This window comes from Pan troglodytes, chromosome 9, assembly GCF_028858775.2.
Source record: "Pan troglodytes isolate AG18354 chromosome 9, NHGRI_mPanTro3-v2.0_pri, whole genome shotgun sequence".
Lineage (NCBI taxonomy): Eukaryota > Metazoa > Chordata > Mammalia > Primates > Hominidae > Pan > Pan troglodytes.
This window is the reverse complement of record NC_072407.2, coordinates 67349074-67364208: the sequence shown is the minus strand read 5'-3', so window position 1 is coordinate 67364208 and position 15135 is coordinate 67349074. Positions and strand designations below refer to the sequence as shown.

The 15135-nt window shown below is 51.1% G+C and overlaps 1 protein-coding gene across 2 annotated transcripts; it reads right to left on the bottom strand.

Moving 5' to 3' along the window:
* Positions 1-59: 59 nt before the first annotated feature.
* SNX15 (sorting nexin 15) lies at positions 60-15120 on the bottom strand. Of its 2 annotated transcripts, XM_003339206.7 has the most exons (9): positions 14972-15120; positions 12990-13308; positions 8431-8466; positions 8083-8203; positions 5687-5802; positions 5443-5590; positions 4986-5129; positions 1818-2075; positions 60-947 (listed from the first exon to the last, which is right to left on the bottom strand). In XM_003339206.7, exons 2-9 carry the CDS (start codon positions 13086-13088, stop codon positions 841-843), a joined length of 1029 nt encoding a protein of 342 aa, XP_003339254.1. In that variant the 5' UTR covers positions 13089-13308; positions 14972-15120; the 3' UTR covers positions 60-840. The 2 variants fall into 2 exon arrangements, with proteins under 2 accessions (XP_003339254.1, XP_016776695.1); XM_016921206.3 differs by lacking the exon at positions 14972-15120 and having other exon boundaries at positions 12990-13648.
* Between the last annotated feature and the right edge of the window lie 15 nt (positions 15121-15135).

Below are 15135 nucleotides of genomic sequence, written 5' to 3'. Positions count from 1 at the left end.
GTTTCAACTGCCAGTGTAGCGCGAAAGCAGCTATCACAATACTAAATGAATTAGCCTGGTTGTGTTCCAACAAATTTTATTTATAGACTCTTAAATTTCATATAATTTTCACTTGTCACATATAAATTTCACCTGTCATTGTCACAGAATATTATTTTGATTTTTTTAATCATTAAAAAAAGTAAAAACCACTCTCACAGCCCTTACATTAAAAAGGAGGTGGGCCAGATTTGGCTGCAGGTGGGAGTTTGCAGACCCCAGTTCTAGAGGGGTAAACTAATGGTTTAATGACCACAGCTGCTGCTCACACATCAAGACAGACAGACATGGGCCGGGCGTAGTGACTCATGCCTGTAATCTCAGCACTTTGGGAGACTGAGGCGGGTGGATCACTTGAGGTCAGGAGTTCGAGACCAGCCTGGCCAACATGGTGTAACCCCGTCCCTACTAAAAATACAAAATATTAGCTGGGCGTGGTGGCATGTGCCTGCAATCTCAGCTACTGGGGAGGCTGAGACAGGAGAATTGCTTGAACCTGGGAGGTGGAGGTTGCAGTGAGCCGCAATCACACCACTGCACTCCAGTCTGGGCGACACAGCGAGACTCCAACTCAAAAAAAACCCCCAAAAGACAGGCAGGGTCAGAAGTGTGAGTCCTTGATTCCAAGGTGGCAGGTGTAATCAGGGAGCTAAGAATTCATTATTTTTCTCATTCTTGGTCCAGTTACCTACAGAAATGGCTCCTGTAATTACAAGACCAGGAGGTAGGGCCAGGCCCTGGGGAGAGGAGAAGGGGCTGGCAGTGCAGGAGCAAGAGTCCCAGGGAAGGGCCCACTCCCTGTTAGGGTGGGAGTTGAGACAGGTGCAGGCGCAGGATCTCCTCTGCCCGCTTCAGGTACTCAGCTGCCTTCTTCTTCACACCTTCCTGGCGGGCAGGCAACGGGTCACCTGTGGAGAGAGAATGCTCAGCTGAGGCACCTGGGCACCACTGGCCTGGTCAGAACCCCTGGTCGGGTCCTTTACAATTCACAGAGCATCACCATGTGCTTTTCCCTCCTCTCTGGGGCCCAGCATCCATTCTCCTCAGTCTACAAATAAGAAAACTGAGCCCATGCCGGGCGCGGTGGCTCACGCCTGTAATCCCAGCACTTTGGGAGGCCGAGGTGGGTGGATCACGAGGTCAGGGGTTCGAGACCAGCCTGACCAACATGGTGAAAGCCCATCTCTACTAAAACTACAAAAATTCGCTGGGCGTGGTGGCACGTGCCTGTAATCCCAGCTACTCAGGAGGCTGAGGCAGGAGAATGGCTTGAACCTGGGAGGTGGAGGTTGCAGTGAGCCAAGATTGTGCCACTGCACTCCAGCCTGGGCGACAGAGCGAGACTCTGTCTCAAAAAATAAAAAAAATAAATAAAAATAAATAAAAAATAAAAATTCAAAAATTAGCCAGGCATGGTGGTGGGCGCCTGTAATCCCAGCTAGTCGGGAGGCTGAGGCAGTAGAATCACTTGAACCTGGGGGGCAGAGGTTGCAGTGAGCCGAGATTGTGCACTCCAGCCTGCAACAAGAGCAAGACTCTGTCTCAAAAAAAAAAAAAAAAAAAAAGAGAAAGAAGAAAACTGAGGCCACAAGAGGTTAAAAACAACAACAACAAAAACAACAACAACAAAAACAGAAACAAAAATCTGCCCAGGTTACACAGCTGGTCAGTGAGGAGTAAAAGGGCTCCTGATCCGTGATTTGCTTGTTTTTTTGCTCCCTTCATCACTGCCCCACCTGGGACCCAGGCCTGACCCTCCACCCTCAGTCCCTACTCACTGGGGACTCCCTGAAGCAAGATGTGCACGCCGTCTCGATAGCCCTGGAGCGCAGCAGCGTAAGCGCCTGCCTTCTCATCCCGCAAGGCCTGGGTGATGAGCTCTGTGGCCTGGCTTAGGTAGGCAGGGGTGGGCCCTCCTTCCCCGTCCTCTTCCTCCTCCTGCCCTCCTGGCTCCCAGGGTTCCTGGTCCAGCCTTGCAGACTCCACCTCCATCGTTGCCAGCTCAGCCACATGGGTGGGGCTGGGGGCTGCGCCTTCTGCAGTTAGAAAGGGAGGACTCGGACCAGACTGGCCCTTCCTTTCCCAGGCCCTCTGCCCAACCCCAAGACCTCTTTTGTCCATCAGGGTATCAGCCTGTCCCCAGTAGAGGGGACCAATGCCAGAGCAATCCAGAAGTCGTCTGTGGATCAAAAACTAGCCAGGAGCTATTTGATCGATAGGGTTCACGTGCTTCTGTAAAAACAGCCTTACCTTCCTAATTATGTCTTTAGGTACACACTCTAGTTTGTAAGCTCTGGGTCACTGGTCCTATTTCCCTCTTGACTCCAGTTGACCTAGAAATCCAAAAATCCCCTCCAGAAAGTTTCCCTGAAGGATGCTAGGCCACCACCACCAGGCTGAGGGTAGAAATGCTCCAAGACTTGGAATAATCTTAGAATAGGAGACTTAGAGAATCTCAGGGGTTTTCTGAAGCCTTGCAGTTTCAGCTGAGGCCCCCAAATGTAAAGACAGTGAGTGACAGGTGTCCTCATATTTCCCAGGTAAAGGCTCATTATATCCCCCTGGACTGGCTAAAAGGGGGTCGGACATCCTACCTGCAGCTTACACACGAGGCGACTGGAAATCTGGTGCACCTTTGGTGAAAAGGCCTCTGAGGGGAAGGTGCGGGGGCAGGGAGCATCATGATACCCTATCATCCTGGAGAGGGAAAAAGTGGGTGCCTCTCTAACCCCATCCCTGTGAGTTCCATGAGAGCCCTGAGAAGTCCGGGCCTCCTGCAGGAGGGAGAAGGCACCTCCTGGCTGGGCCTACAGCCCTCCATATATTGCTCAGGGAGCAGAGAGCAGAAGAGTGCCTGGGACACCTGCACACTCGAGTTAAGGAGTTTGCTGTGAAGAAGGGAGACACAGGTGCCCACTCCTTGCCTCAAGAATTCTGGTGGTGAGAGGTTTGTTGGAGGTGCCCACCATGGCAGGGTAGGAAAATAAGGCAGTGTCTGAGCACACTGCAGTTCCAGGCTTTGGGGACTTTTCCCATGGGCTGAGTGAATGTCTCATTGGAGCTGTCTGTGAAGGGTCTTGAAAAGATCCTGGCTGGACACAGTCACTCATGCCTATGATCCAGCACTTTGGGAGGCTGAGGTGGGAGGACTACTTGAGTCCAGGAGCTTGAGACCAGCCTGGGCAACATAGTGAGATCTCATCTCTACAAAAAATTAAAAACTTAGCTGGGCATGATGGTGCATGCCTGTGGTCCTGTCCCAGCTATTTGGGAGGCTGAGGTGGGAGGATCGCTTAAGCCTAGGAGTTGGAGGCTGCAGTGAGCCGTGATCGCACCACTGCCCTCTAGCCTGGTGACAGAGCCAGACTCTGTCTCAAAAAATAAATAAATAAAAATAAAAAAATTAAAAAGGAGAGGAAAAAAAATAGAAAAGCTCCTGCCCAGGCAGCTAGCTGCCCAGCAGGGACTCAGCTGGCACAAGGACAGAGCACTTGGATGCCTGCCACCCAGAGGCCAGGCATAACAGCCCTGTGACACCAACGTTGCCTTTCCCTCCTATTCCTTCCTCCCACTCCCCAACCCTGGAGAGGCAGGAGCAGGAACGGGAGGAGGCAGAACAAGAAAAGTGAAAGAGGCAGGGCATTTTGGCTCACGCCCGTAATCTCAGCACTCTGGGAGGCGGAGGCAGGTGGATCACTTGAGGGTCAGGAGTTTGAGACCAGCCTGACCAAAATGGTGCGACCCTGTCTCTACTCAAAATACAAAAATTAGCCAGGCATGGTGGCGCGCGCCTGTAGTCCCAGCCACTCAGGGGGCTGAGGCAGGAGAATCGCTTGAATCCGGGAGGCGGAGGTGGGAGTGAGCTGAGATCGTGCCACTGCACTCCAGCCTGGGCAATCCAGAGCAAGACTCGATCTCAAAAAAAAAAAAAAGGGCCAAGCGCGGTGGCTCACATCCGTAATCCCAGCACTTTCAGAGGCTGAGGCGGGCGCACCACCTGAGGTCGGCAGTTTGAGACCAGCCTGACCAACATGGAAAAATCCCATCTCAACTAAAAATACAAAATTAGCAGGCACCGTGGTGCGCGCCTGTAGTCGCAGCTACTCAGGAGGCTGAGGCAGGAGAATCGCTTGGACCTGGGAGGTTGCAGTGAGCAGAGATTGCGCCACTGTACTCCAGACTGGGCGACAAAGTGAGACTCTGTCTCAAAAAAAGAAAAAGAATAACAGACATGGACTCTTGCTATATTGCCCAGGCTGGTCTTGAATTCCTGGGCTCAAGCAATCTTCCTGCCTCAGCCTCCCAAAGTGTTGAGATTACAGGTGTGAGCCAATGTGCCAGGCGTTGGCAAATTTTAGAATGAAAAACTCCAGTGTCTCAGAGCTTGGGACTGTCGAGTCCCAGGATCTCACAGCAAGAAGGTGCCCAGGACCCTGACCTCCATCGGGGGGGCCCTTCTACCTCCAGCATCCCCAAATGCCAGTGGCTCTAGGCCCCCAGAGGGATTTCCCTTTGCAGCTGCCCTTTGAGCTGAGAACTCACTCCCATTGACCAGCAGGCCTCTTGCCTTCAGGATCTGCAGCCAGACCCTGGCTAGTCAGGAAATCCCACCACGAGCTTGCAGGGAAGGAACTAAAATGTCCCAGAGCAGTGTGAGCCGGCTCTTTCCAAAGCCTTCTCAGTGAGATGGCCCCAACATGGGAAGTGCCTCCTTTCCTTCCTCGTGGCTACTTGTTGCACAGGTGCATCCAGCACACCACACCACGTGCCCTGGCACAGGGCTTCTAATTCTCATTGAAGCTGCTATTGGCCCACAGGGCAGCACTGCTGAGGAGACGTCTTTCCCTGATCTGCGCAGGCACTGAGCAGGCTAGTGGGGCTCTGCCCTCCTCCCTGTCCCAAGGACGTCCTGCCCTGGCTCCTTCCCGGCTGTCCCAGCTCATTACCTTCCTTGGAGAAGGGGTCGAAGAGGGCAAGCTCAGCCTCGGTGAGGGGGCCTCGGGCAGGGGAACCAGATGCCTCCTCGGTGCTCTCACAGTTAAAGAGGAGATCCAGGGCCTCCTGGGCAGGGCTGGATGGTGGGGGGTCCACTGAGGAAGAGATAATTGGGGTCATGAATACCTGCGTTTATTTCTCAGCTTTCAAAATAGAATTACTCTCTCCTTAAACCCTTGCAGCAACCATGGGCATAGACAAGCCTGTTATTAGGGTTTGTGCTCATTTTACAGATTAAGAAACTGTAGCACAGAGAAGGAAAAGGACCTGCCCAAAGTTCCTCAGCCAGTTAAGTGATAGACCTGGGACACACACACATTTCTCAGTAAGATCACTGAGGAGGGAGTGTGGCCGCCCTCCCCACTCTGCACCCTCCAGCCCTGGTTCCCTCCTCCCACCCCGATGTACCTGGCACCTCCAATTCCTCGAGGCCCCTCCTTTCTGCAGGGAGCAGTTGGGATAGCCGGGGGTCATCAGGGGGCGGGGTGGGGATCAGAGGGGGTGGCAGGATGTGCAGGTCCCTGGACACCTCCAAGGGTCGGGTCACCTCCCCACCCTGCAGGACAGAAAGATCAGACATGGGGAGTCATGGGGTGCAATCTGGTGGGTGGGTAAGTGGCCCAAGTTTTGGGAAGGTGGAAGGTGCACATACCCGGAAGAACTCCTTGAGCTGGGGGCTGTTGTTGAGCGCAGGTATGTGCACAGTGAAGCGAAGCAGGTCCTCTGCCCCCTTTCGCCGCTCCTCGATCACTGAGGCTTCAAACCGGCCTACAGCCCCCAGGACAAGGAACAGGGGAGAGTGGCGGTGACCCACAGGGGCTTCTGCCCCAAGGCCACTTTTCCTGGTCCTGCCTGAGATGCTCTGAGCAACTCACTGCCCTCCTACCCATTCTCCCAGCAATCTGCCCTGGTTCCTCCTGGGGTGAGGTAGGGGCTTCCAGGAGGATCAATTTCCCTATTCATTCATTTGCCAGATGTTTACTGAGCACCTACTATATGCTAGACTCAGAAGGTGAACAGGGGAGGAACCAGTCTCTGCCCTTGTGAATATCATATCCTACCCAGGGGGAGCTAGGCAGTTAACAAGAAACAAAAGCATTTCTGATGGCTTTGATCTAATGACAAAAGTAAGGCTCAGAGAGGGAAAGTGACTTGCCCAAGGTCACAAAGCAAGGAGCCCCCGTTTATTTTTTGAGAAAAGGACTGGCTGTGTTACCCAGGCTGGTGTGCAGTGGCACGATCTCAGCTCACTGCAACCTCTGCCTCCTGGGATCAAGCCGCCCTCCCGCCTCAGCCTCCCAGGTAGCTAGGACTATAGGTGCACACCATCATGCCTGGCTAATTTTTGTATTTTTTGTAGAGATGGGGTTTTACCATGTTGCCCAGGCTGGTCTTGAACTCCTGAGCTCAAGTGATTACCTTGCCTTGGCTTCCCAAAGCACTGAGATTACAGGTGCGAGCCACAGTTTCACTGCTCTGTCCTAGGTATTTTGCAGAGCAGGCTAACTCTGGTCCAGTTACTGTGCGGCCAGTCTGTGGTACTTCCCCACTGGCCTGGCATAACCTGACAGCAGCAATCCTTTACCTTGCTTCAAAAGAACATCTCGGCCAGGCGCGGTGGCTCACACCTATAATCCCAGCGTTTTGGGAGGCCGAGGCAGGTGGATCACTTGAGGTTAGGAGTTCGAGACCAGCCTGGCCAACATGGTGAAACCCTGTCTCTACTAAAAATAAAAAAAATTAGGTGTGGTGGCGCACACTACTTGGGTGGCTACTTGGCTATTTGGGAGGCTGAGGCAGGAGAATCGCTCAAACCTGGGAGGCAGAGTTTGCAGTGAGCTGATATCATGCCACTGGACTCCAGCCTGGGTGACAGAGTGAGACTCTATCTCAAAAAACAAAAACAAAAACCAATAACAAAAAAGAACATCTCACATGAGTACGCAGACCCAAGCAACTGGTCAGCACTGTCTAATACAGATATGAGCTACATATGCAATTTTAAATTTTCTAGCAGCTACATTAAATAAAAGGAAAAAAGAAACAATTTTTTTTTTTTTTGAGACGGAGTCTCACTCTGTCGCCTGGGCTGGAGTGCAATGGCACACTCTTGGCTCACTGCAACCTCTGCCTCCCAGGTTCAAGCGATTCTCCTGCCTCAGCTTCCTGAGTAGCTGAGATTACAAGCACTCACCACTACACTCAGCTAATTATTTGTATTTTTAGTAGGGACGGGGTTTCACCACGTTGGCCAGGCTGGTCTCAAACTCCTGATCTCGTGATTCGCTTGCCTCGGCCTCCCAAAGTGCTGGGATTACAGGTGTGAGCCATCACACCTAGCCACAAGTTAATTTTAATATTTTATTTAACCCAATATATCCCAAATATTCTCATTGCAACATGTAATCAATATACTAAGTATTGAGATGGGCCGGGTGCAGTGTCTCACGCCTGTAATCCCAGCACTTTGGGAAGCCGAGGCGGGCAGGTCAGCTGAGGTCAGGAGTTCAAGACCAGCCTGGCCAATATGATGAAACTCTGTCTCTACTAAAAATACAAAAATTAGCCAGGCGTGGTGGTGCACACCTGTTATCCCAGCTACTGGGGAGACTGATTCAAGAGAATCCCTTGAACCTGGTGGAGGTTGCAGTGAGCCAAGACAGCGCACTGTACTCCAGCCTGGGTGACAAAGTGAGGCTGTCAACAAAAATAAAAAAGAAAAAGGAAAATAAAATGGAGCTGATAAAGACAGGATTTTTTTTCCTTTGAGATGGAGTTTTGCCTCGGCCTCCCAAAGTGCTAGGATTACAGGCGTGAGCCACACGCCCAGCCCAACAGGAATGTTAAAAGGTGAAATACACAGTAAGGGTTAGGCTACTCTGAGCCTCAGTTTCCCCATCTGTCAAATGAGGTCATCTCTAAGGGCCCTTCCAAACATGACTCTGCCCAGGGTTTCAGGCCCTCTCTATCCAGCCCCCACTGGCGGAGGTCCCCTTTTGCCCAATGCTCCCTCCATCTTTGGCCCGAGTGCCCCAATCTAACACTCACCAAACACCTGGGCCCGGGGGAAAGCAGGGAACTCCTCGAGGCGGCGGAAGAGGTTGCGGTGGGTGTAGGCCAGGTCTCCATGCAGCTTGCGGAAGTCGCTGTACCGCTTCCAGACCACCACCTACGAGGGACATGAGACTTGCCCAGAACCAGCAATGGTGGGAGGCAGCCGCCCCCATGCCCAGCCTGCCCCCGGGGGGTGTGAGGATCAGGAAGCAGCTGCAGCAGCCCCTCGCCCAGGGACAGGGAGGAAGGAGGGCCGATGTCCAAGCAGAGTTACCAGCTGCCCCTTGACAGTTTCCAGATCTGGAACTGCAGAACAGTCCCTCTTCCTCCCAGGAGCCTCACCTCTTTGACATCCTCTGGGTCCTTCTTTGAGATGAACTGAGAAAGAAAGGCAAGAGCTGGTTGAGACCAGAGACTGCCATCTGACACCCTCTCACCCTGTAATGCCCCAGGTGCCTCCTAGTCCCCCTCACGGGGCAGTAGCCTTTGGCCATTGGCCTCTGGCATCAAGGCACCCTGGCTTTAAGCCTTCGTGTGTAATTTTAGCAACTTTTCCTACTATGTACCTCAGTTTCTCCATCTATCAAATAGGAGGACCCCTAAAGGCCCATTTGGACTGCTCCAACCTCAGCCCAACTTTTTTTTTTTTGAGATGGAGTCTCGCTCTGTCGCCCAGGCTGGAGTGCAGTGGTACTCTCTCGGCTCACTGCCACCTCTGCCTTCAGGGTTCAAGCCATTTTCCTACCTCAGCCTCCCAAGAAGCTACAGACATGCACCACCACGCCTGCTAATGTTTGTATTTTTAGTAGAGATGGGGTTTCACCATGTTGGCCAAGCTGGTCTGGAACTCGTGACCGCAAGTGATCCGCCCGCCTCAGCCTCCCAAAGTGCTGGGATTACAGGCGTGAGCACCCGGCCATCAGCCCAATTTTTATCCCAGTTCCTTGAACAGACCAAGTCCCTCCATCTCCTTCTGAAACCAAAGAACCCCAAGCCTCCAAAGAAGGGAGGTTCTGCCTCAGGAACCTCCTTCCCTGCGGGAGAAGATCCTGCGCTTCAGCGCCCTGGACACAGAAGAAACCATCACTGGAGGTGAAGTCCCTGGAAGGGCAGACTTGGGTCTGAGGTGAAAACAAGATTCAGTTTTCATCGTTATGTTCATAATAATTTTAAAATAATGTCCTATGGTTTGGGGTACTTGACAGTTTAATAACATCTCCTATGCCAGGCACGGTGGCTCACACCTGTAATGCCAGCACTTTAGGGGGCCCAGGTGGGCAGATCACTTAAGTCCAGGAGTTTGAGGCCAGCCTGGGCAACATAGTGACACCCAGTATCTGCAAAAAATACAAAAAATTAGCTGGGTGTGGTGGCGTGGCACACCTGTAGTGTGTGCTACTTAGAAGGCTGAGGTGGGAGGATCACTTGAGCATGTTAAGCAGAGGTTGCAGTGAGCTGAGATCGCACCACTGCACTCCAGCCTGGAGAGAGTGAGACCTTGTCTCTCACACACTAAATAAATAAATAAAAACATCTATTTCTTATCCTGGATCCCACTGAGGCAGACATAATTGACATGCCCACTTAAGAGATGAGGAAATGGAGGCTCTGAGAGGTGTGGCCATAGAAGACCACACACTAAGTAAGAAAGATGGCTGGGACTAAAACCCTGGACTTCACTTTTGACAACAGTGACTTGCCTAAAATATTCTGGTAAAAGAAACTATTTAAAAGCCATTGAGTGGCCAGGTGTGGTGTCTCATGCCTGTAATCCCAGCACTTTGGGAGGCCGAGGTGGGAGAATCACTTGAGGTCAGGAGTTCGAGACCAGCCTGGCCAACCAACATGGTGAAATCCTGTCTCTACTAAAAATACAAAAATTAGCCAGGCGTGGTGGCAAGTGCCTGTAGTCCCAGCTACTCAGGAGGCTGAGGCAGGAGAATCACTTGAACCTGGGAGGCAGAGGTTGCAGTGAGCTGAGATCATGCCACTGCACTCCAGCCTGGCAACACAGTGAGACTCCATCTCAAAAAAAAAAAAAAAAAATTATAGGCCAGGTACGGTGGGTCATGGTGGCCTGTAATCCTAACACTTTGGAAGGCCAAAATGGGAGGATTGCTTGAGGCCAGGAGTTTGAGACCAGCCTGGGCAACATGGCAAAACTCTGTCTCTACAAAAAAAAAAATTTTTTTTTGAGATGGAGTCTCACTCTGTCACCAGGCTGGAGTGCAGTGGTGTGATCTCGACTCACTGCAACCTCTGCCTCCCGGGTTCAAGCAATTCTCCTGCCTCAGCCTCCCGAGTAGCTGGGACTACAGGTGAGCGCCACCATGCCCAGCTACGTTTTGTACTTTTAGTAGAGACGGGGTTTCACCATGTTGGCCAGAATGGTCTCGATCTCTTGACCTCATGATCCACCTGCCTTGGCCTCCCAAAGTGCTGGGATTACAGGCGTGAGCCACCACGCCCGGCCTCTACAAAAAATGTAAAAATTGAGCTAGGCGTAGTGGTACATGCTTGTAGTCCCAGCTACTCAGGAGGCTGAGGCAAGAGGATGGATTGAATGCAGGAACTTGAGGCTGCAGTAAGACGTGAATCATGCCACTGCACACCAGCATGGGTGACAGAGCAAGACCCCGTCGCAAATAAAATAAAATAAAATAAAAATATAGGCCAGGCGCGGTGGCTCACACCTGTAATTCCAGCACTTGGGGAGGCCGAGGTGGGAGGATAACTTGAGGTCAGGAGTACGAGACCAGCCTGGCCAACACAGTGAAATCCCGTCTCTACTAAAAACACAAAAAGTAGCCGGGTGTGGTGGCACATGCCTATAATCCCAGCTACTCAGGAGGCTGAAGCAGGAGAACTGCATGAACCCAGGAGGTGGAGGCTACAGTGAGCTGAGATCACGCCACTGTACTCCAGCCTGGGCGACAGAGCAAGACTCCGTCTCAAAAAATATATACATATATATTTATATATTATGTGCTTTATATTTTATATTTATTATATATAATACATCATATTATATAATATGTATAAAAATATATCAAAGTAATGCATGTTGCTTGGTTTAAAAAGCCAATGGGAGGCCGGGTGTGGTGGCTCACACCTGTAATCCCAGCACTTTGGGAGGCCAAGGCGGGTGGATCATGAGGTCAAGAGATAGAGACCATTGTGGCCAACATGGTGAAACCCCATCTCTGCCAAAAAATACGAATATTAGCTGGGCATGGTGACGTGTGCCTGTAGTCCCAGCTACCTGGGAGGTTGAGGTGGGAGAATCTGAACCCGGGCGACGGAAGTTTGCAGTGAGCTGAGATCGAGTCACTTCACTCCAGTCTGGGCGACAGTGAGACTCTGTCTCAAAAACAAAACAACAACACAAAAAAGCCACTGGGAAGATTTATTTTTATTTCTTTATTTCTTTATTTCTTTATTTATATTTTTGAGACGGAGTCTCGCTCTGTCTCCCAGGCTGGAGTGCAGTGGCACAATCTCGGCTCACTGCAAGCTCCACCTCCCGGGTTCACTCCATTCTTCTACCTCAGCCTCCCGAGTAGCTGGGACTACAGGTGCACGCTGCCACGCCCGTAAGTTTTTGTATTTTTAGTAGAGATGGGGTTTCACCATGGTAGCCAGGATGGTCTCGATCTCCTGACCTCGTGATCCGCCCGCCTCGGCCTCCCAAAGTGCTGGGATTACAGGCGTGAGCCACCGCGCCCGGCCGCTACTGGGAAGACTTATAATAAAAGGTTACAGTTCCTTGCCACATCCTCCCCACCCCAGCCCCACCTCCAGTCTATCTTCCCAGGGACAATCTATTTATTTGCCTTTTTTTTTTTTTTTAAAGTTGTGTGTGTGTGTGTATTTTAATATTGATCCGGGGTCTCACTATGTTGCCCAGGCTCGTCTTGAGCTCCTGATCTCAAGCAATCTGCTGCCTCAGCCTCCCAAAGTGCTGGGATTTACAGGCATGAGCCACTGAGCCCGGCCTTATTTGCATTATTTTTAGGCATGGAAAAGACATAAACGATTTGGGGAAAGCATATTTTAAATAGCTAAGATTCTGCACTTAGATCACTTTGGAAGTGTCCTTATGTGCCTGCTTTGCTTTTAGAGTTAACTAATGCACCAGCTTAATAGTCGCCTGGTTGAAAATTCTAAAAGTACAAAAAATTTACAGTAAAAAGTCTTCCCCCAACTCCTGTCCCCAGTGACACAGTTCCTCTCCCTGGGGACCTTCCTTGTTACCAGTTCTTGTTATCATTCTACAGGTGTCCTGTTTTACTGTTTCATTTTTAATTATTGTCATGGTTTCCTCCATGTCTCTCTATAAATTGTGCTTATGATGTTGTTATCGCTTCATATATCAACTCTAGCCTATCTATCCTCCTGCTGTGACCTTGATATGGCGACTTACTCCTTAAGTCCTTCTGAACTGCATGAATTTTTTTCAACCACTGACCAGTATTATTTTTTGAAAAATTAAAAATGGTTTAACTCGTTAAAGGGAGTTTACGTAACATCAAACAAACCAATAAACAAAACTTACTCTACGAGAATGGAGTACTAATATTTGGATTAAACCAGAGTTTTCATGTTAATTTAGAGAAATTCACAGCCTGATGCCCAGACACTACACTCCGGGCGTGGGCATACACGCCTTGCCTGTCCGGGAACGGCCGTCAACGCCCTTTGAAAAAAGACAGCGCCCACCCAGGACCCCGCCCCCTGGTGGTTAAAGATGTAAACTAAGCCCCGTACTGCAACCTCCCCTTAAAGGGGAAACCCATTTCTGTCGTCTAAAAAGGGAGCAGTGGCTGCACCGCCTTTCCTTAAGGTAAAACTCGGCGCCCCTCTAGTTAAAAGGGTAAAGTATGCGCTGGGCCCCACCTCACCTGCGCGGTTACTTTGTACTCGGTGTAGCCCTTGGGGTGAGTCCTGGGGTCCGACACTGTGTAGTGCCGCAGGAAGTCATCCTTCGCCTGGCGGGACATGAAACCGAGCTGGAGCGGAGCGGAGCGCCGGCCTCCACCTCCTCGCCGTCCCCACCCCTCCGGCCCAGCCTCCGCCGCCGCCGCCTCGCTCAGGCCTGCGCTCTTCTTCCTCTGGCCTAGGGATTTTGTCGCAAGTGACAGCGCTGTTTCGATCCCGGGTGCGCGGCCAAGGGAGCGTCTGAAAAGTTCCTTCTCTGTGGTGAAGCGTAAACCCAGGTCACTGGAAAGATTGGTTGGGAAGGCTGTGATCACTCGTCTCATTTCTGCCGGGTGATCAAGCCCACCCTATCCAAGCGTAAACCCTTGTCACAGACCTCCAAACGACTTCTCCCCGCTTCCTAAATCCCTGCTTTCATTCATCCACCCAACTCTTATTGTGTCCAGTATGTACAGGACAACGTCAAATTATTTCCCTGTCTCCCTCCACAGGATTCCCTAATTCATGTTTTCTGGAAAGTAGAGGAAGCAAAGAACGTTGGAGAAGCAGGATGGTGTCATGGGCTCTGAGTCACGACTCTTACTAGCTGTAGGAGTTCCCCTTAACTACTCAGCCTCAGTTTCTCATCTGTAGAATGGAGATGTTTATAATAGAATCTGTGTAGGGCAGTGGAGCTTTTTTGCGATGGGTTTGCTGCCAGAACACAGGTGTCGTGAAAACCACCGTTAAATCAAAGCCAAAATGGGGGTTTGGCGCGGTGGTTCATGCCTGTAATCCCAGCATTTTGGGCAGTGGAGGCAGGTGGATCACTTGAGGTCAGGAGTTCAAGACCAGCCTGGCCAACATGGTGAAACCCCGTTTCTACTAAAAATACAAAAATTAGCTGGGCGTGGTGGCGCACGCCTGTAATTCCAGCTACTCCAGGGGCTGAGCTGGCTGATGGCTTCAGCCCAGGAGGTTGAGGCTGCAGTGAGCTGCAATCACACCACTGCACTCCAGCCTGGGCAACAGAGTGAGACTCCATCTCAAAAGAAAGGGAGCAGGGGAGGGAAAAGACTCAGCTCAACATCGTCATCTGATTTGGGCAAGTCCAGCACTACTGGCCATCTGATCTACAAGTGTGGTGGGATCCACAAAAGAACCATCGACAATTTTGAGGAAGCTGCTGAGATGGGAAAGGGCTCCTTCAAGCATACCTGGGTCTTGGGTAAGCTGAAAGTTGAACGTGAGAGTGGTATCACCACTGATACCTCCCTGCTGGCAATTGAGACCAGCAAGTACTATGTGACCATCATCAATGGCCCAGGATGCAGAGACTTTATCAAAAACCTGATCTCAGGCTAATTGTGCTGTCCTGATTGTTGCTGCTGGTATTGATGAATTTGAAGCTGATAATTCCAAGAATGGGCAGACGCGTGAGCACACCCTTCTGGCTTACACGCTGGGTGTGAAACTAATTGTTGGTGTTAACAAAATGGATCCCAATGAGCCACCCTAAAGAGGAGAGATGGGGGCCGGGCGTGGTGGCTCACGCCTGTAATCCCAGCAGTTTGGGAGGCAGAGGTGGGTGGATTAGGAAGTCAGGAGTTCAAGACCAGCCTGACCAAGATGGTGAAACCCCGTCTCTACTAAAAATACAAAAATTAGCTGGGCATGGTGGCGGGTGCCTGTAATCCCAGCTACTTGGGAGGCTGAGGCAGAGAATTGCCTGAAACCAGGAGGTGCACTCCAGCCTGGGAGACAGAGGACAGAGTGAGACTCCGTTTCAAAAAAAAAAAAAAAAAAAAAGGAGAGATGGGGGAAATCATTAAGGAAATCAGCACCTACATTAAGAAATTGGCTACAACTCTAACATAGTAGTATTTGTGCCAATATCTGGTTGGAGTGGTGACAACAGGCGGGAGCCAAGAGCTCACATGCCTTGGCTCAAGGGATGGAAAGTCACCTGTAAAGATGGCGATGCTGTGGAACCACGCTGCTCGGAAGCTCTAGATCACATCCTACCAGCTCTTGGTTCTGCCCCTCCAGACGTCCACAAAATTGGTGGTATTGGTACTGTCAGTGTAGGCCACGTGGAGACTGGTGTTCCCAAACCTGGCATGGGTTTTG

Excerpts from the sequence above, each read along its gene's own strand:
- SNX15 (XM_016921206.3), bottom strand. The coding sequence starts at position 13,349 with ATGAGACGAGTGATCACAGCCTTCCCAACCAATCTTTCCAGTGACCTG. Across the intron at positions 8,204-8,430 it reads ACCCAGAGGATGTCAAAGAG|GTGGTGGTCTGGAAGCGGTA; the intron begins GTGAGGCTCCTG and ends TGTCCCTCGTAG. Across the intron at positions 948-1,817 it reads CTTGCTTCAGGGAGTCCCCA|GTGACCCGTTGCCTGCCCGC; the intron begins GTGAGTAGGGAC and ends CTCTCTCCACAG.